The sequence below is a fragment of the Manis pentadactyla genome, chromosome 1, assembly GCF_030020395.1.
Source record: "Manis pentadactyla isolate mManPen7 chromosome 1, mManPen7.hap1, whole genome shotgun sequence".
NCBI lineage: Eukaryota > Metazoa > Chordata > Mammalia > Pholidota > Manidae > Manis > Manis pentadactyla.
This window is the reverse complement of record NC_080019.1, coordinates 177,643,309-177,659,607: the sequence shown is the minus strand read 5'-3', so window position 1 is coordinate 177,659,607 and position 16,299 is coordinate 177,643,309. Positions and strand designations below refer to the sequence as shown.

Genomic DNA, 16,299 nt, shown 5'->3' with positions numbered 1-16,299 from the left:
AAATCCACATCTGGTGTGTGCCAAAAACTTTTGAACTTTTTAGGTCACAGTGGACATCCAGAGTTTTATGTGAAATGTCTGAATCTTAAGTGTTACAACTGATCCAGTTTTTTTTAAATAGCCCCAAGGAAGCATGTCTAGAGGCCATGTTGAGACCATGGGCTGGTTTTGCAACTTCTGTTACAGTCTACACCAAAAATCATCTCAATAAGTCTTGATTTTTATGAAAATATAACCAACTTTAACTGTCCCTAAAAGTCTTAAGAGAAAAAGTGTCATAGCCATGTATGGAGAATCCATACTATTTCCAGTGGCAATAAGGTGACTGTCTAGACTGATCCTTTCATAGAATACTTGCAGAGTACTCAGAGTCCTTAGGGAGGAAAATAAAGACGAGTTGCACAGAAATAGTGAGATTTGATTGTTTTAGGTCCATGTCACAGGACTCATTCTCCTATTCCCTCAGCCACTCATTAAAAAACTCTTAGCATTTCATTTCCCTAATTTAGTTCACTTTTGTGTATAAATCTTAGCCCCCAAAGTAATTGTGATTTATCACAAGATGGGAAGCCCATGCTATATACCCATTCCATGGTCCCCTTCACCTTGTACACTATGAGCCAAAGGGAGGGTGTCCAAAGCATTTATTGACTAAAAATTACTGTGGTTATGCAGGCCAACCAAATGGAACACATACATATTTTGCTCAGTGGTTTGGCTGCTTGATTAGAATTCAGGTTCAATTTGCTTCTGAAGAACTTAGAGGTAGTATCTAGATCCAGAAAAGAATTTAATATGACCAAAAAATTCAGGTGGCCCATGATCCGTGGATACCTCTTAGGTTGCTGACTTAATCTTTTTGTTTAATTCTTGCACTATCATGAAACCGTTCAAACATTTAATGGCAGCTACTTTATTGGACTCTAAGAACTTGGAGGGCAGGGATAATGGCTTCTTATTAAATACCTCTTGTTCTCCCATAATGCCAAGTCCAGTGGTTCATACATAGCTGATGTTCAGCAAATGTGAGCTTTTGATGGACTCTCTATGACCAAAGATGGTTCTGGTATTTCTGGTCCCCAAGTTCTATTCCTGTGTGGATGTTCTGAGTTCATTCTAACTACTCCCTTCAACTGGATCTCATCCTGACATTCTCTTATTTATAGGACCCCAACTTATTTTTTCCTCCTATTTATAGGACCCCAACTTTTATGTTATCTATCAAAATTTCTATTTTCATATGGAAGAGAATCAATCCTATACATGAAAAATAGGATTAAGGGACACACCAACTCCTTTGCAATATATGGGCCTTATTTGGATTCTAATTCAAACAAACAAGCTGTAAAAACAAAATAAAACGTTTATGAGACAGCTGTAAATTTGAACACTGACTTGGTGATTGATGAAAAAATGGAATGATTTCAATATCTTTTATGGGTGAAATAGTATTGTGTTTATGTTACTTTTTAAAAAGAATCCTATTGTCTAAAATACTTACTGAATAGTTTATGGGTCAAATGTATGTCTGAACTTTGCTTCAAAATAATATGAGAAGAAGGGAAATAACTGGAAATAAAGATAAAACATAAAACATATTGGCCATAGGTTAATAACTGTGGAGATGAATGATGGCTACAAGGGAGCTCATTATACTTTTGTCTACTTTTATGTATGTTTGAAATACCCTTTAATAAGAAATTTTTTCTGTATCTATAAATTTGTTTGAAATTTTCCATGCCACAACTGATTTAGAGTACACCTTTATTTTCTCATATGGGAAATACATGAAAGAAACAACCTATTAGACCAAGAAGACATTTGAGAATATTAGGGCTGAGCTGCCAAAGTAACCACAAGTGAATGAGGCAGTACCTGAATATTTTCAAGATCATTTGGGTGCAGCAGAAAATGAACCATTTGTAAAGTTGTCTGGCGATTCTTGCTACTAAATTTCAACACTTCAGAAACAATTAGTTCAGCAAAAACGTTTTTAGGAAACCCCAAATTTCCTGTTCCTATTGCTGGAAATGCAATTGATCTCAAGGACAAACTGGCAGTGATTTCCAAACATTTTCTGATTATGTCTTCCATGATCTGAAAAGCACAAAGCACATCTTTATATATCTTGCCTAGAAACGGGAGTTAGAACAAAAAGAACAAGAAGTTAACAACTTTGTGATCCCTGTGTCTACTCCTTTTTGCTTTCAAGAGAGGTGAAGGGCAGTCAGAAGGGGAAAGGAAATACAGAGTAGATGAGGAAAAAGAAAAGGGAGTGTGAGCGAATCTCCACAAAGATCCAAACTCAGTGATGAAGGAAAGAAGTGAAGCAACTATGGTTCTAATCCTTCACTCTTGTCCATTCTTCAAGCCCATGCCTGGCCTTCCTCTCTAAAAATGTGCTTGCTTCAGTGACTCCTCCCCGGCCCCATAAGGAGGAAGCACTAATCACCTCTCAATAGTGACTAGTCTTCAGGAGACGTTGGCTACCACTGGTGGAACCTGCTGAGAATACATTACCAAAGAGAAAGGGACAGGGTCCAATCTACATTATAATGAACGGGCTACCTAATTTCCTGGAGAATTTTAAAACCAGGCCCCACCTTGAGTGAAGATGTGCTGCCATTCTTCCAGGTCGGAGGCACCACGTGAAGCACGCAGTGGCAGTGCAGGTTGTGGCCTCTGGTTTGCAGAATTGTGCCCACACCAACCTCTGCCATTTGTCCAGCTATGTTCAGTTCCTCCTGGAGCTTTGGCCCACCTTTTGCTAAGATGGCCTGAGAAAGGGGCCCTTTACCAAGTTGGAGGTCCGAGGAAATGGAGTTCACAACAACATCAGCCTTAAAAATAAAACTGACAATTCGTTTCAAATTCTGACATGCAGCATTCATCAAGGAGTGCTATCTTTGCACCACTGAGCTGGGCACAATGGGGGACAACTAAAATGACTAATTTTCAGACACTGAAATACCACCCCAAGACAAAGTGTTATTAGATGTATTTTAAATAACATTCCAGGACAAAAATGAGCTGTCAAAAGCAATACGGAAATGACAGGATCACTGAAGGAGTACAGAGGAAGTGGCTTTAGCAGCCAGTGAAGACACTGTGAGTGATGCAGAGTCTTGGGAAACAGGAAGAGTTGCACAGCAGGCGGAGAAAAACACAGAAGTCAGTCAGAAGGCAAACTGCACGGGCATCAGCAAAGTGGGCTGTGAGCTGTGAGCAGATCCATTTGACCTGAGAGAGAGTTTCTGCAGCAAAATGGCGCAAGCCAGGCTAGAAGTGTCACCTTGGGGGTAGAATGCAAAGGCCCTTGAGTGCCAAGCCAGCTGGACTTCCCAACAGACAACGAAGAGCCTTGGAAGCTTTTCCAGCAGGACAGTTCATGTGAGCAGACCAATCAGGCTACATTGAGAGGCCAGCAGAAGATAGGAGAAGGAATGTGACCAACTGATTTTCAGAGTCACCCTGCATGGGTCACTGGGCACACAGCAGGTACTGTGGCATCAGACGCCACGTATCTGTAGGACTGACAGGAATTGAAGGAATGTCTTACTATTCGGTGTTCAAGGTGGATGAGGAACGGAACTCATTCCAATTACTGACACTTGGTCCAAAGAGTTTTTGTTTATTTGATGTTTCAAATGAGAAACAAAATTATTTTCAATATTTGGAAATCGTGCAGTGGTCAAGAACCTGAACAAATTCCAACCCCTCCAACTCTCATTCTTTCATCTGTGAAACAAGAAGATGCCTGTGCCTGGAGTCTACCTCATGGAATTGAATGAGAAAAATGCATGCCAAGCACTTAATATATGCCTGGTACATAGTAAATAATCAGTGTTAGCTCTCATTCTTTTCATTATTACTTGAGATTGCTGTAAGTAGAAATCCAATTTTTAAAAATCTTTTTCCATACTTTAAAATACAACAAAAAATATTTAAAGAAAGTAACAACTTGAAAACAAAAAAGGAGGATGACCCACAGAATGGGAGAAGATAATTGCAAATCAAATACCTGGTAAGGGACCTGTATCCAGAATATATAAAGAATTCTTAAAACTCAGTAATAGAAAGATAACCTAATTTAAAAGCAGGCAAAAGATCTGAATAGACATTCCTCCAAAGAAGCTCCGTGAGTGGCCTTCTGGGGAATACCTTCCTCAGGACTGCCCACCACCCCTCAGTTAAAAAGAAGTAAAAACCTGGGGGAATAGAGGACTTTCAGAGCTCTGTTGGGCAAACTACTTAACCCCTCCAACCCTCATTCTTTCATCTGTGACACAAGAAGATGCCTGGAGTCTACCTCATGGCATTGAACGAGAAAAATATGATTTCTACTTATGTTGAAAAGGTTGTTAAATACATTCTTTAAAAACATGTCGACGGCGGAGCCAAGATGGCGGCATGAGTAGAGCAGCGGAAATCTCCTCCCAAAACCACATATATTTTTGAAAATACAACAAATACAACTCTCCCTAAAAGAGAGACTAGAAGACACAGGACAACAGCCAGGCTACATCCACACCTGCAAGAACCCAGCGCCTCGTGAAGGAGGTAAGATACAAGCCGCAGCCCAGTGGGACCCGAGCACCCCTCACTCCAGCTCCCGGTGGGAGAAGAGGAGTTGGAGTGGGGAGGGAGAGGGAGCCCAGGACTGCTAAATACCCAGCCCTAGCCATCTGCACCAGAGCACAGACACAGTGCGTGTGTGGGGTGCTGGAAACTAGGTAAACAGGACAGTAAGACCTATGAGCAGGTCCCTGCAGCCTGTGCCCTGGGAACAAAGAAAAGTGAGTGCTTCTTGAAAGTCTTAAAGGGACAGGGACCCCACGGCTGGACGGGAGCATCCTGGGACACTTAGCCCAGCAGCTGAGAATCCGGGAAAGCTCTGGGCACCCTAAACCCCTGTGCAGCAGGGCAGCTCGGAGGCCCCTCAAGGAGATAAACAGCCTCCCAGCCGTTTCCCCTCCAACACGGCTCCGCCATATCAGAGCAGCAGCCCGAGGCAGGCCACGCCCACAGCAACTGCGGAGCTAAACTACATAGTGACCAGGCAAGAATCAGAGGCCCTGTCTGCGCACAGCTGCCCAGCACAAGTTGCTATAGGTCACTGTTCTCCCAGGAGAGGAAGGCCACAAACCAACAAGAAGGGACGTTCTCCCAGCCGTCACTCACCCCAGCTCCGCAAACTATCTCTATTGCCATGAAAAGGCAAAATCTGAGACAGACAAAAATCACACAGACAACACCTGAGAAGGAGATAGACCTAACCAGTCTCCCTGAAAAAGAATTCAAAATAAAAATCATAAACATGCTGACAGAGCTGCAGAGAAATATGCAAGAGCTAAGGGATGAAGTCCGGAGGGAGATTACAGACGTCCGGAGGGAGATTACACAAGTGAAACAAACTCTGGAAGGATTTATAAGCAGAATTGATAAGATGCAAGAGGCCATTGATGGAATAGAAACCAGAGAACAGGAACGCATAGAAGCTGACGCAGAGAGAGATAAAAGGATCTCCAGGAATGAAACAATATTAAGAGAACTGTGTGACCAATCCAAAAGGAACAATATCCACATTATAGGGGTACCAGAAGAAGAAGAAGAGAGACAAAGGGCTAGAAAGTGTCTTTGAAGAAATAATTGCTGGGAACTTCCCCAAACTGGGGGAGGAAATAGTTGCTCAGACCATGGAAGTACACAGAACTCCCAACAAAAAGGACCCAAACAGGACAAGACAAAAACACATAATAATTAAAATGACAAAGATCAAGGAAAAGGACAGAGTATTAAAGGCAGCCAGAGAGAAAAAAAAGGTCACCTACAAAGGAAAACCCATCAGGCTATCATCAGACTTCTCAACAGAAACCTTACAGGCCAGAAGAGAATGGCATGATATATTTAATGCAATGAAACAGAAGGGCCTTGAACCAAGGATACTGTAACCAGCACAATTATCATTTAAATATGAAGGAGGGATTAAATAATTCCCAGAGAAGCAAAAGTTGAGGGAATTTGCCTCCCATAAACCACCTCTACAGGGTATTTTAGAGGGACTGCTCTAGATGGGAGCACTCCTAAAAAGACCACAGAACAAAACACCCAACATATGAAGAATGGAGGAGGAGGAATAAAAAGGGAGAGAAATAATCATCAGGCTGCATTTATAGAAGCTCAATAAAGGAGTTAAGTTAGACTGTAAGGTAGTAAAGAAGCTAACCTTGAACCTTTGGTAACCACGAATTTAAAGCCTGCAATGGCAATAAGTACATATCTTTCAATAATCACCCTAAATGCAAATGGACTGAATGCACCAAACAAAAGACACAGAGTAATAGAATGGATAAAAAAGCAAGACACCAGAGGGGCGGAAGATGGCGACGTGAGTAGAGCAGCGGAAATCTCCGCCCAAAACCACATATATCTATAAAAATATAACAAAGACAACCCTTCCTAGAATAAAGACCAGAGGACACAGGACAACATCCAGACCAATCTGCACCTGAGAGAACCCAGCGCCTTGCAAAGTGGGTAAGATACAAGCCCCGGCCTGGCGGGAGCCGAGCGCCCATCCCCCCAACTCCTGGCGGGAGAAGAATAGGCAGAGCGGGAGGGAGACGGAGCCCAGGACTGCCAAACACCCAGCCCCAGCCATCCGGGCCAGAGTGCAGGGCCCTGGATACTAGGAAAACAGGGCAGCAAGAACAGTGAGCGGGCACCGGTGGCCTGGCGCCGGAGGACACCAGAAAAGCGAGCGAACATTTTTTTTTTTTCCTATTTTGTTTTGGCAAGCGCTTTTTGGAAGTCTTAAAGGGATATGGACCCCAATACTAGGGAAACAGGGCAGCAAGACCGGTGAGCAGAGGCCTGAGGCTGGCGCCGGAGAATAAAGTAAAACGAGCGGCCACCTAAAAAAAAATTTTTTTTTTAATTTAAATTTTTTTTGTGTGTGTGGTCGTTGTTTTGTTTTGGCAGGTGCTTTTTGGAAGTCTTAAAGGGGCAGGGTGGGACACTTAATCCAGAGGTAGGGAATCCGGGGATCTCTGGGCACCCTAACCCCTGGGCTGCAGGGAGCAGGGAGGCCCCTTATGGAGATAAAAAGCCTCCAGGCGGCTCCCCCTCCAACGTGACTTCACCACTTTGGAGCAGCTGCCCAAGCCAGGCCACGCCCACAGCAACAGCTGAGATAAACTCAATAGCAGGCGGGCAGGAAGCAGAAACCCTGTCTGCCCGCAGCTGCCCAGCAAAAGCCACTAGAGGTCGCTGTTCTCCCAGGAGAGGAGGACCACAAACCAACAAGAAGGGAAGTTCTTCCAGACGTCACTCGTCCCAGCTCTGCAAACTATTCCTATCACCATGAAAAGGCAAAGCTACAGGCAAACAAAGATCACAGAGACAACACCAGAGAAGGAGACAGACCTAACCAGTCTTCCTGAAAAAGAATTCAAAATAAGAATCATAAACATGCTGACAGAGATGCAGAGAAATATGCAAGAGAAATGGGATGAAGTCCTGAGGGAGATCACAGATGCCAGAAAGGAGATTGCAGAAATGAAACAAACTCTGGAAGGGTTTATAAGCAGAATGGATAGGATGCAAGAGGCCATTGATGGAATTGAAACCAGAGAACAGGAACGCATAGAAGCTGACAGAGAGAGAGATAAAAGGATCTCCAGGAATGAAACAATGTTAAGAGAACTGTGTGACCAATCCAAAAGGAACAATATCCGTATTATAGGGGTTCCAGAAGAAGAAGAGAGAGGAAAAGAGATGGAAAGTATCTTAGAAGAAATAATTGCTGAAAACTTCCCCAAACTGGGGGAGGAAATAATCGAACAGACCACGGAAATACACAGAACCCCCAACAGAAAGGATCCAAGGAGGACAACACCAAGACACATAATAATTAAAATAGCAAAGATCAAGGACAAAGAAAGAGTTTTAAAGGCAGCTAGAGAGAAAAAGGTCACCTATAAAGGGAAACCCATCAGGCTAACATCAGACTTCTCAACAGAAACCCTTCAGGCCAGAAGAGAATGGCATGATATATTTAATACAATGAAACAGAAGGGCCTTGAACCAAGGATACTGTATCCAGCACGACTATCATTCAAATATGACGGTGGGATTAAACAATTCCCACACAAACAAAAGCTGAGGGAATTTGCTTCCCACAAACCACCTCTACAGAACATCTTACAGGGACTGCTCTAGGTGGGAGCACTCCTAGAAAGAGCACAGCACAAAACACCCAACATATGAAGAATCGAGGAGGAGGAATAAGAAGGGAGAGAAGAAAAGAATCTCCAGACAGTATATATAACAACTCAATAAGCGAGCTAAGTTAGGCAGTAAGATACTAAAGAGGCTAACCTTGAACCTTTGGTAACCACGAATTTAAAGCCTGCAATGGCAATAAGTACATATCTTTCAATAGTCACCCTAAATGTTAATGGGCTGAATGCACCAATCAAAAGACACAGAGTAACAGAATGGATAAAAAAGCAAGACCCATCTATATGCTGCTTACAAGAAACTCACCTCAAACCCAAAGACATGTACAGACTAAAAGTCAAGGGATGGAAAAACATATTTCAAGCAAACAACAGCGAGAAGAAAGCAGGGGTTGCAGTACTAATATCAGACAAAATAGACTTCAAAACAAAGAAAGTAACAAGAGATAAAGAAGGACACTACATCATGATAAAGGGCTCAGTCCAACAAGAGGATATAACCATTCTAAATATATATGCACCCAACACAGGAACACCAGCATATGTGAAACAAATACTAACAGAACTAAAGGGGGAAATAGACTGCAATGCATTCATTCTAGGAGACTTCAACACACCACTCACCCCAAAGGATAGATCCACTGGGCAGAAAATAAGTAAGGACACGGAAGCACTGAACAACACAGTAGAGCAGATGGACCTAATAGACATCTATAGAACTCTACATCCAAAAGCAACAGGATATACATTCTTCTCAAGTGCACATGGAACATTCTCTAGAATAGACCACATACTAGGCCACAAAAAGAGCCTCAGAAAATTCCAAAAGATTGAAATCCTACCAACCAACTTTTGAGACCACAAAGGTATAAAACTAGAAATAAACTGTACAAAGAATGCAAAGAGGCTCACACACACATGGAGGCTTAACAACACGCTCCTAAATAATCAATGGATCAATGACCAAATCAAAATGGAGATCCAGCAATATATGGAAACAAATAACAACAACAACACTAAGCCCCAACTTCTGTGGGACGCAGCAAAAGCAGTCTTAAGAGGAAAGTATATAGCAATCCAAGCATATTTAAAAAAGGAAGAGCAATCCCAAATGAATGGTCTAATGTCACAATTATCGAAATTGGAAAAAGAAGAACAAATGAGGCCTAAGGTCAGCAGAAGGAGGGACATAATAAAGATCAGAGTAGAAATAAATAAAATTGAGAAGAATAAAACAATAGCAAAAATCAATGAAACCAAGAGCTGGTTCTTCGAGAAAATAAACAAAATAGATAAGCCTCTAGCCAGACTTATTAAGAAGAAAAGAGAGTCAACACAAATCAACAGTATCAGAAACAAGAAAGGAAAAATCATGACGGACCCCACAGAAATACAAAGAATTATTAGAGAATACTATGAAAACCTATATGCTAACAAGCTGGGAAACCTAGGAAAAATGGACAACTTCCTAGAAAAATACAACCTTCCACGATTGACCCAGAAAGAAACAGAAAATCTAAACAGACCAATTACCAGCAACGAAATTGAAGCGGTAATCAAAAAACTACCAAAAGAACAAAACCCCCGGGCCAGATGGATTTACGTCGGAATTTTATCAGACATACAGAGAAGACATAATACCCATTCTCCTTAAAGTTTTCTGAAAAATAGAGGAGGAGGGGATACTCCCAAACTCATTCTATGAAGCTAACATCACCCTAATATCAAAACCAGGCAAAGACCCCACCAAAAAAGAAAACTACAGACCAATATCCCTGATGAACGTAGATGAAAAAATACTCAGCAAAATATTAGCAAACCGAATTCAAAAATACATCAAAAGGATCATACACCATGACCAAGTGGGATTCGTTCCAGGGATGCAAGGATGGTACAACATTCGAAAGTCCATCAACATCATCCACCACATCAACAAAAAGAAAGACAAAAACGACATGATCATCTCCATAGATGCTGAAAAAGCATTTGACAAAGTTCAACATCCATTCATGTTAAAAACTCTCAGCAAAATGGGAATAGAGGGCAAGTACCTCAACATAATAAAGGCCATCTATGATAAACCCACAGCCAACATTATATTGAACAGCGAGAAGCTGAAAGCATTTCCTCTGAGATCGGGAACTAGACAGGGATGCCCACTCTCTCCACTGTTATTTAACATAGTACTGGAGGTCCTAGCCACGGCAATCAGACAAAACAAAGAAATACAAGGAATCCAGATTGGTAAAGAAGAAGTTAAACTGTCACTATTTGCAGATGACATGATACTGCACATAAAAAACCCTAAAGACTCCACCCCAAAACTACTAGAACTGATATCGGAATACAGCAAAGTTGCAGGATACAAAATCAACACACAGAAATCTGTGGCTTTCCTATACACTAACAATGAACCAACAGAAAGAGAAATCAGGAAAACAACTCCATTCACAATTGCATCAAAAAAAATAAAATACCTAGGAATAAACCTAACCAAGGAAGTGAAAGACTTATACTCTGAAAACTACAAGTCATTCTTAAGAGAAATTAAAGGGGACACTAACAGATGGAAACTCATCCCATGCTCATGGCTAGGAAGAATTAATATCGTCAAAATGGCCATCCTGCCCAAAGCAATATACAGATTTGATGCAATCCCTATGAAACTACCAGCAACATTCTTCAATGAACTGGAACAAATAATTCAAAAATTCATATGGAAACACCAAAGACCCCGAATAGCCAAAGCAATCCTGAGAAAGAAGAATAAAGTAGGGGGGATCTCACTCCCCAACTTCAAGCTCTACTATAAAGCCATAGTAATCAAGACAATTTGGTACTGGCACAAGAGCAGAGCCACAGACCAATGGAACAGACTAGAGACTCCAGACATTAACCCAAACATATATGGTCAATTAATATTTGATAAAGGAGCCATGGACATACAATGACGAAATGACAGTCTCTTCAACAGATGGTGCTGGCAAAACTGGACAGCTACATATAGGAGAATGAAACTGGACCATTGTCTAACCCCATATACAAAAGTAAACTCAAAATGGATCAAAGACCTGAATGTAAGTCATGAAACCATTAAACTCTTGGAAGAAAACATAGGCAAAAACCTCTTAGACATAAACATGAGTGACCTCTTCTTGAACATATCTCCCCGGGCAAGGAAAACAACAGCAAAAATGAATAAGTGGGACTATATTAAGCTGAAAAGCTTCTGTACAGCAAAAGACACCATCAATAGAACAAAAAGGAGCCCTACAGTATGGGAGAATATATTTGAAAATGACACATCCGATAAAGGCTTGACGTCCAGAATATATAAAGAGCTCACACGCCTCAACAAACAAAAAACAAATAACCCAATTAAAAAATGGGCAGAGGAACTGAACAGACAGTTCTCCAAAAAAGAAATACAGATGGCCAACAGACACATGAAAAGATGCTCCACATCGCTAATTATCAGAGAAATGCAAATTAAAACTACAATGAGGTATCACCTCACACCAGTAAGGATGGCTGCCATCCAAAAGACAAACAACAACAAATGTTGGCGAGGCTGTGGAGAAAGGGGAACCCTCCTACACTGCTGGTGGGAATGTAAGTTAGTTCAACCATTGTGGAAAGCAGTATGGAGGTACATCAAAATGCTCAAAACAGACCTACCATTTCACCCAGGAATTGCACTCCTAGGAATTTACCCTAAGAATGCAGCAATCAAGTATGAGAAAGATCAATGCACCCCTATGTTTATCGCAGCACTATTTACAATAGCCAAGAATTGGAAGCAACCTAAATGTCCATCGATAGATGAATGGATAAAGAAGATGTGGTACATATACACAATGGAATACTACTCAGCGATAAGAAAAGGGCAAATCCAACCATTTGCAGCAACATGGATGGAGCTAGAGGCTATTATGCTCAGTGAAATAAACCAGGCAGAGAAAGACAAGTACCAAATGATTTCACTCCTCTGTAGAGTATAAGAATAAAGGACAACTGAAGGGATGAAACAGCAGCAGAATCACAGAACCCAAGAATGGACTAATAGTTACCAAAGGGAAAGGGACTGGGGAGGACGAGTGGGAAGGAAGGGACAAGGGCAGGGAAAAATAAAGGAAAAAAAAATCATAGGGATAAAGGAAAATAGTACCAGCTGTGCTAAAGGATGTACTAATTATCTTATCTGTGGTCATTATTTCACAATCTTTGTGTAAGTATATATATAATTCGTATGTATATCTGTATATAAGTTGTACCCATTAAACATGTATATTTTATTTGCCAATAAAAAGAAAAAAAAACATGTCACCCTCCTTCGATGGGATATGAGGGACTTGATAATATGGGTGAATGTAGTAACCACATTGTTTTTCATGTGAAACCTTCATAAAAGTGTATATCAATGATACCTTAATAAAAAATAAAAATAAGCAAATAAATAAATAAATAAAACCATGTCACCCTCTGGCAGACCTGCAAGAATGGTCCCTACATGATACCCAGACCTTTCCCAGGTCCACTTTCTACTTTCTGACCCATATTTTCTTTCTGGTGTTGGGTGCTAATCATCCCTCAAACCCAGGGGCTCTGCTCACTGTGGCTCAGCTCCATTCACAAGATTCCTGTCCTCTGCCCCCATGCTGTGCTCCATTCTTCCTGTACCTGCTATCGATAAATCTGACGGGAAATTAACTTTTGATTTGCCAAAATACAGCAGGGGTAAAGGCACTGAAAAAAGTAGAGAGACTTGTGAATGTAAGGTTTTCACAGTTACTGGAAACCAGCCACCCTGAATACACTTTCAGTTCCCACCCATAAGTGGCCAATCTCTATTAGCAGGTGTCCTGAAGCAGCCCTGTTTTCTAAAGAAAGCTGTTTCAAGGTGGGGCTGGGGGACACGGATCCTCTCGCTTGCTTCTTCCCTGGATTCTGATCTTCCTTTGGCGACAGACTAAGGAAGGCGGGGGGGTGGCTGGAGCGAGGGACACTCACCGTAGAACTTTGCACATCTTCTCTGACCAACAGGATCCTCAGGCCTTCTGGGGACAGCAAAGTTCGTCTGCTGCCATGAACTTGTCTCACGCTGGGTGGGACCGCTGCTGGTAAATTGGGCAGGGAAGCTGCGTCAGGCCGCACATCCTTAAAGACATCCTTCACAGCATCGGCAAAGGCCTCCACAGTCTTCTCTGCTGAACCCACGAGGTAAATCTCTTTCAAGGTGCATCCGGCTTGGCTACGCTGGAAGTTTTCCTTTATTGCCAGAACAACGGCCCCCGCACACAGGGCCAAGGGAAAGCCCAAGACCCCGGAACTAACAGCAGGGATGGCTATGGATCGGTACTTGTGTTCTTCAGCCAAACGCAGACTCTCGTCCACAGCTCTCTTCTGCTGACACACATGCTTCTCGGCCCCATCTTGCTTCCACTGGGGCCCTACTGCGTGGATCACATGGCGGTACGGGAGCTGTCCTGCTTTAGAGATGGTGGCATGGCCAGGTAGGATCTTGCCCCTCCTCTTCACTATCTGGTCACAGTCCGCTTGGAGCTCAGGACCAGCTGCTTGGGAAAGAGCAGCCGCCAGGTCACCACTGAGCTTGAGGTCCTCGTTTGTCACGTTCACCACCACGTCCACGGGAAACCGTGTCAGATCTCCCTGCTGCACAGTGAGGGAGACTCCCGGGACCACCTCCGTCCGGCAGAGACACTTCTGCGCCCTCGTGCCGCCTCCCGCCTGCTCTCCTTCACTCTCCTGTAGCTCAATACAACAACCAAATAACTGTTTAACTTCATCTTTGTAATACCGGGCTTTGTCCTTGAAGAACTGGCTGGTTCCTGGCTTATCGATATGGATGCTTTTAACAGAGACTGAATCCCGGGCTTGCTTGATGATGTTCATTCCCTCCAGGACTCTGATCTTTGGGCCAATTAGTAAAATGCCTTTTTGTTTATTCTCAGAATTGAAAATTACCTGAACACCTGTCCTCTTTATCTTTTGCCAGAACAGCTTCTTTTCTATCCTTAAATAATCAAAAACTAAGGAAGACTTTACTTCAATCAATCTCTCTATTTTGATGTGTTTTTCCAAGAACTCGTAAAGCAAGTCATGGACTTTATTTACTTCTCCTACATAGCCTGAGATGATGACCTCAGCTGTGGTGCCTGAAGTCAACTGATTGATTACTATAGTCTTTGGGGAGGAATTATATTTCTTACTTAAACTCTGAGTGAGCTCCTTCCATTTCTTGTCATTAAGAACTCCCTTGTCCTCAATGTCTATGCGCTTATAACTTAAAGCACTGCTTATTTGCTTTTCAGCTTCTAATAGGACGTCAAAAGAACAGCCGGTTAAGAAAACAGTTGTACCATCTAGCTCACAAGTTGCAAGAATTTTCTGTGCTATAAACAGAGACTTAGAGAGTTCTGCACAATTTACTTGTTGCAAAAACTGGAAAACCTCACGGGGAACATGAATGTTTTTCTTGGCCATGGCGTACAGCTTTTCCTGGATTTCCCACTTTACTTTACGCACATCTGGTTGGAGTCCTTTGAAGTACATGTGCTGACTGGCTTCATCATAGGAAATCTCCACATCTGGGCATTCTGTGCAGAGCTGCTCCTGTACACCACTGTGGCACAAAAGAGAATACTTTCCTGGAGAAATAGCCACTTTTTCCTTCAGACTTTGCTTTTCTCTTTTAATTTTTTGCATGGTGCTTTCTATTAATTCCTTGATTTGTGACTCAATGCTTTGTATATCCTCTGATTTCCCCACGAAGTTTATAATCCCCAGGCATGCATCAAACTCAGTTAAAATCCTGTCATCTTCTAAATCATTTTTCACAGTGTCCCACACTATTGGGTCCACTTTAAATGAGATAACTTTATATTTAGACCTGATGCTGGAGAGTGCGGTGGAAGCATCTTTCTGCCAGGTCTTGATTCTTAGTCTTCCTTGATTGACCAAGGTGGCTGCAGGTCTGATGGTAACTTCACAGCTGAGTGGAGACCAGGTTAGCTCACAGTGGCAGCGTCTCACTTCATCATTTATCTCCTCAATCAGGTGAGTCTTTTGCTGCAAGAACTTCCACAAGGGAAGAGCCAGTGATTCTCTGAATGGTGCTGGAAGCTTAATCAGAGGCTTCTCCTTTCCATACAAAGCTGTGCCCAAAGAGGTATAGTAAGGGAACACCGAGAGCGGCATATTGAGGAGGTCAAATTTCTTGGTCATGATGGTGTCTAACACTTAAAAGGAAAGAAATAAAATTAAGTAATCCCAGTGTAATAACTTTCAAATGAAAAAAAAAAAAAGAGCCTTCCCTATACTAGACAAAAAAAAAAAATCCTGTTTATGGAACTTTGATATTATCACATGCTATTCAAAAGCAGCATTACTCTCCAAGTGCTCAAATATAAATTAATATGTGTTAACACTATACAGGTATCCCTTGTTTAGTGGAATAATTACTTTTCAGCTAAGATCACTCTATGTTGAACTTCTGTTAAATAACTTCTTTCTTCTGTTTTTCTGATAACATTGATCTATCACCACCAGGTTAAGAAATAGATGGGAGTTTGGTTGCAAGCATGGAGATAATGTTCGCCCCACTGCAAAGAATATTCTGGTGCTCAAAGTAAAGCTCATCTAAGAATTATGCTGTTTGCTTCTTCTTGTGCAGCCTCACAATTTCAGGCTTCAGATGACTTGGATTCCATTAATCTCTCTCAGGGGAGGAGCATAGTAAAAATCAGCTTGGCTTATGTGTCAGACACAATTCTAAGTAGTTTACATACATGCTAATTCATTTAATCCTCACAGTGCTTTGAGAGTCACCATTATTATCATCCTATTTACAAATGATAAAGCTGAGGCTAGGAAAGGTCAGATGACTCAAACAGGGTCACAAAGACTGCAAATATCTAGGCTAGGCGTCAAGTCAGTGTCTATCTAGCCCCAAAGCCCATGCTCTTGCCCCTCTGCCAGAAGTTCCAGACCAAGATCATCCTCACAGTCACCAGGGAGCCCTGCCTCAGAGACTCCAGTT

At 42.0% G+C, this 16,299-nt stretch overlaps 1 protein-coding gene across 2 annotated transcripts in view; it reads right to left on the bottom strand.

Moving 5' to 3' along the window:
- Nucleotides 1–16,299, bottom strand: part of PARP14 (poly(ADP-ribose) polymerase family member 14) — a 58,007-nt gene that overhangs the window by 22,281 nt on the left and 19,427 nt on the right. For both annotated transcript variants that reach the window (XR_005024439.2, XM_036883487.2), the window contains exons 6-8: nt 13,251–15,499; nt 2,604–2,840; nt 1,876–2,097 (exon numbers count right to left, since the gene is read on the bottom strand). Coding sequence is in view for 1 of the 2 variants with exons in the window: in XM_036883487.2 (XP_036739382.2) it covers nt 1,876–2,097; nt 2,604–2,840; nt 13,251–15,499 (2,708 nt within the window). In the remaining variant the exon portion in view is untranslated. The remainder of the gene's footprint in view (nt 1–1,875; nt 2,098–2,603; nt 2,841–13,250; nt 15,500–16,299) is intronic.